General features: G+C 32.0%; 1 protein-coding gene across 1 annotated transcript; it reads left to right on the top strand.

Moving 5' to 3' along the window:
• Positions 1-4,173: 4,173 nt before the first annotated feature.
• On the top strand, positions 4,174-4,934 carry LOC107917522 (uncharacterized). Its single transcript, XM_016846858.2, has 2 exons — positions 4,174-4,334; positions 4,412-4,934. Exons 1-2 carry the CDS (start codon positions 4,203-4,205, stop codon positions 4,790-4,792), a joined length of 513 nt encoding a protein of 170 aa, XP_016702347.1. The 5' UTR covers positions 4,174-4,202; the 3' UTR covers positions 4,793-4,934.
• Positions 4,935-5,131: the final 197 nt, after the last annotated feature.

The following is a 5,131-nucleotide window of genomic DNA, read 5'->3' as shown; positions in this document are numbered from 1 at the left end:
AAAGAGGGTTTAAAAGGCAAATAGACCCAAGGTCTATTTGGGCTGGACGGCAAGAGCATGAAATCGTCATTAATTAAAAGTTTAGGGGTAAAATGATAATTTTGTTTAGAGCATTAGTTGAATGTATTATAACATGAAATAAATGAAAACGACGATCAAATTTCTTTATAAAGATCCGGATGACTTGAATACGAGACTTGAACGTGGAAAAGAAAAGATATCGGATTAATAAAATATCTGATAAATGAATCGGTAACTCCGGTAATGCTCCGTAACTCTATTCCAGTGACAAATTCGGGTTAGGGGTGTTACATACCCCCTACCCGTATTCATTGCCGGAATAGGGTACGAGGTATTACCAGAGTTTACGAATTAAATTTTTTAATTTTTTTTTAGGAAAACTCAATATAATCCTTTACAGATATCTAACCTTCCTTGAAATTTTAAACCAAAAACAATCCACATCAACCAATCCAATTCAACATATTTTCAAGATAATTTCATGCATATTTATAAAATAACGTCATCACATACTCAAAACCAGGCTTGTTAACCATACCAATGGCTAACTCTACATTCATTTCACAGAATCATTTACTTTATTAGCTTATACATGCCATTGATTTCCACAATAAAGTTTCTTTATATACCGAAGTCCTGAGGTTGATAGTGTGATGTGTCTCCGACCAAATCCGGCCTCCGAGCTCTTAACACTACAAAACAGGGAAAAAAGAAATGGGGTAAGCACTTTGTGCTTAGTAAGCTCATGTAACAAGAATTATACTTACCTAATATTTTCAATACAATACAATAAACATTCATATATCCATTCACTACATTATTACCCTAATATGCACAAACTCAACATTCAAGTTAGTACAATAACTTCCATGTACCAATAATATATACTATGATTGATGAGCTCATCAATATCATAATTTCCATTTCTTTGTTATTTTTTCATATTTATCCCGTTGAATTTCTTGGAAATTTCGATGGATTTTCAGAGGTACACTTTTAGTGTACAATTCCGGGTCTGTCAATTCATATTCATGTGCGCACATTTCCATTTCAGAGAGCACACTCCTGCGAACCTCAACCTTGCAGCGGGATTACCAGTCCAGGCTAAATCCCCTGCAATATAAACTCATAGAGTATTGCCGGGATTACCAGTCCAGGCTAAATCCCTGCAACGACAATTACTCTAATGACCTTGGATCTGAATTACCAGTCCAGGCTAAATTCAGACCCTAATTCGGATTACCCGTCCGGGCTAAATCCATTTTACACATATTCTTCGGGAGGGCTATATCAGGATAGGATCACCCGTCCGGGCTAGATCCTTTTTACTGTCAATTCCTTTTCAGAGATCCATCGAATTTTCCTTTCATTCAAATGGAATTTCTTCCCATTTTATCAAATATATCAATGTTTCATAAATTTCCATATAATGAACATTCAAATCATATTCATATCAAAAACATGCATTTTAAGCATTTAAGAATATAATTCAAGTTACACGAACTTACCTTGATACTTGTTTGTAAACAAAAAAATCTACTAATCCCGAACTTTTTCCTTTCCTCGATCTAGCTTCGTATTTGAATCTTCTGGATCTAAATAAATAAATTTAATTATCAATTTAATACATTTCATGTTCATATGCAACATTCTCTATAATTCAACTATTATTTATAGTTCATTCAAAGTTGTCTACTTGAGTCATAGTCACTAAATTATTTTTATCTTGAGCTACAGAACTTTAAATTAGGATCCGATAATTTTCCCTGAAACTAGACTCACATATCTTCTTACCATAAAATTTTCAAAATTTTTGGTTTAGCCAATCAGTACAGTTTATTCTTTAAAGTCACCCCTGTTCTGCTATCGACAGTTCTGACCCTTCTTCACTAAAAATTAATTATCTCTTCATACAGAATTCAAATGATGTTCTCGTTTTTTCTATTAAAAATAGACTCATTAAGGATTCTAGACATAAATTTAAGCCCCTAATTGTTTTTCTTCAATTTTTTTATGATTTTTCAAAGTTAGAACAGGGAACCCGAATTCATTCTGACATTGTCTCACAAAATTCATTATATCTCAAAATTTACAAATGCTTACTCTATTTCTTCTATGAGAAACTAGACTCAATAAGCTTTAATTCAATATTTTGTTCATCTTCTAATTCGATTTCTACAATTTATGGTGATTTTTTCAAAGTTAGTCTACTGCTGCTGTCCAAACTGTTTTTGTGCAAGCTGTTTATTACCATTTTTCCCCTAAGTTTTTAATAAATGATAATTTCGTCCCTACTCAATTAGCCTCTCAATTGAGCTTATTTTTCTTAATTAATATTTTATTCTATCACCTTAAACTAGTTTACAACCTTTAGGAATCATAATTTCAGCAATAGACTTTAATTCCAAGCATTTTCACAATTAGGTCCTAAAAATCAATTTCTATTGAAATTACCTAATAAAATCATCTCATAAACAAATTAAAACTTTAATTTCATTCTATTTCATCATAAACTTACAGCACTAAACCATGGTGACTTTCAATTTCATCCATGAAATCAAAACTAATGAATTTAATAGTAGGACCTAGTTGTAAAAGTCTTAGAAACATAAAATTACAAGAAAAAGGCAAGGATTAACTCACTTGGTGCAAAAATTATGAAATACCAGCTTATAGAACCCTCCTATGGCGTTTTTAGCTGCTGGAATTGAAGAGCAATGAAGAGAAATCTAGATATTTCCTATTTAGTCCTAGCTTTATTTAGTTAATTTTGCAATATTTCAATTTTACCCTTAATTTATTAATTTTCTGCTGATTTCATACCCTTGCCGTCCAGCCCAAATAACGTTTGGGTCTAATTTCCTTTTAAATCCTTTCTCATTAGACTCTTAAGCTATTTAATCATTCTAGCAACTTTTACACCTATTACAATTTAGTCCTTTTCATTTAATTGACTACCCAATCATTAAAATTTCCTAACGAAATTTTAATACGACATTACTAACATTTCATAAATATTTATAAAATTATTTTCGACTTGTTTTTACGAGATAGAGGTCCGATACCTTGTTTTTATCCAATTTCTTCAATAATTTCTTTTTCTAACTAACCAGTAAATAGGTAAAATTTTTCTATCAATATTTTCATACGATTTTCCTATCATATCAATTTTCATGCAAAAATATTGAAATAAATTTCTCTTTAAATCGGATTTGTGGTTACGAAACCACTGTTTCCGATAACTTTAAATTAGGCCATTACAACTCAATTTTTTTCTTAAAAAACATTAAACTTCTTACTACTCGATCTACTTTATTAAACAAAATTATATAATTTAACTAAATTTGAAGTGAAGTTACATTGGACATCAATTTTAAAGCATTGCTTAATAGACGTTAAACTCTTTTTACCATTAAATCCAATGTATGTTAAGTGGGATTCAAATTTATTTTCTTCTAAATTAAAAGTGTATATAGAAAGTTGATTATGAATCTTATGAAGAAATGAATGTTGTTTCTTATGACTCAAAATGTGATGACCTACAGAGTTCAGTAAATTTGACACATTTTTAAAAAAAAACCCTAATTAGGAGTTTATTTTTATTTTATTTTATGAAAATTAAATATTAGTTTATCTATATGCTATTGTACAAAATAAAATAGTTAGACAATTAGGGAACTGTGTTAAAGTTAAATTGTTAGATGTATTATATGTAAAGCAATTGAACAAATATACCAATAAATTAGTGAAGACCAAGTGTTGAACAATTGAAGGAATTCTGATAAATTCTAAAAGTTGGAAGTAGAGGAATTAAAGTTATAATTAAACCTAAAAGAAGGCAAAGATTATGTTACGGCATGGGCCTCAATAAATCCATAACGAAACTATCAAACCCTAAAGCCTCAATCATGGACCTATAGTTGATGATCTACACTGTCCCCTTAAATAAATACAAGTCACCACCCTAATGGATCAGCATCACCGCTGCTACTAAAACCTTAAAAAAGACGAGTCCCCCTAAAAATGAGTCATCCCCAGCTTCTCTTCAAAACGACCAAAACGTGTCCTACTCTTCCACGTGTCACTCTTTTAACACGACAAATTTCCCATTCTTCTTTTTTGACACTTGAGTATAATTAGGAATCCAAAGAGGAGGGTGAAGTGTGTGAAAAATATTAACAATGGAAGCAACGTTTTTGGCCAAGCGAGCTTTGTTCAACATCCCAAAGTTCTTGTCTCAGGGTCCTCCTCCTATCCAATTTGCTAGAAGACTCACCAGGGCTTGCTTATCCTCTGCTTATGAACGTGCTGAAGTATGAATTATGTTTTTTCTTTTAAACAATAATTTTCATTTTTTGATGAATTTAAGGAAATGTTTTTTTTTTCTTAGGGAAGTAATGCGGTAGCTGAAGCGGAAGGGTCATCGGCAGATGATGCACCGAGAGACAGTATGTACGAGACAAAACACCCTTCGTTTGTCACCGGAGAAGGGCGGCCTCCAGGTAACGCGACGAGCTTCGCGGCGGATACGGCGAAAGATGGGATAAAGAAGGCAGTGGGGATGGCGGAGAATGTGGGGGATACGGCTAAAAAGACCCTGGATGGAGCTTGGAGAGCAGCTAGAGATGGTGCACAAGGTATTAAAGAACGTGTAGTGAACCAAACCGATGAGGACGACGAGGATGATGATGAGATTGAAGAAGATGTAGCAGTGGATGAAATAAGGAAAGTGGATCAGTTGGTTGATACACAAGAATATAGGAGTATTTAGGAGTCGAAGAAGATGCAAGCTTGAAATTATATGTGGGATGTTTTCGTAGATCATCTCTCACTTTTAATTCGCTTGAATGTTTTCGAACGATCATGCAATGCAAAATTAAGTAAAAAAAAAAAAGGTTTTTATTTTCTTTGGTATTTGGTATTTGGGTTAGGCCAATTTGATTTCTGGTTAACTTAAATTAATAATAATTAAATTTGATTTGATAACCATTCAAATTTCATCAATTCATTAGAATTTACAAAATAAAATGCGAGAATTAATTATTGATTTATTTGATTAAAAAGCTAGAATTAGTAATTATGCACAAAATATAAAATTGTGAATTCAAAT

Source organism: Gossypium hirsutum, unplaced genomic scaffold, assembly GCF_007990345.1.
Source record: "Gossypium hirsutum isolate 1008001.06 unplaced genomic scaffold, Gossypium_hirsutum_v2.1 scaffold_820, whole genome shotgun sequence".
NCBI lineage: Eukaryota > Viridiplantae > Streptophyta > Magnoliopsida > Malvales > Malvaceae > Gossypium > Gossypium hirsutum.
The sequence above is the reverse complement of the archived record's forward strand: the minus strand, read 5'-3'. Positions and strand labels throughout refer to the sequence as shown.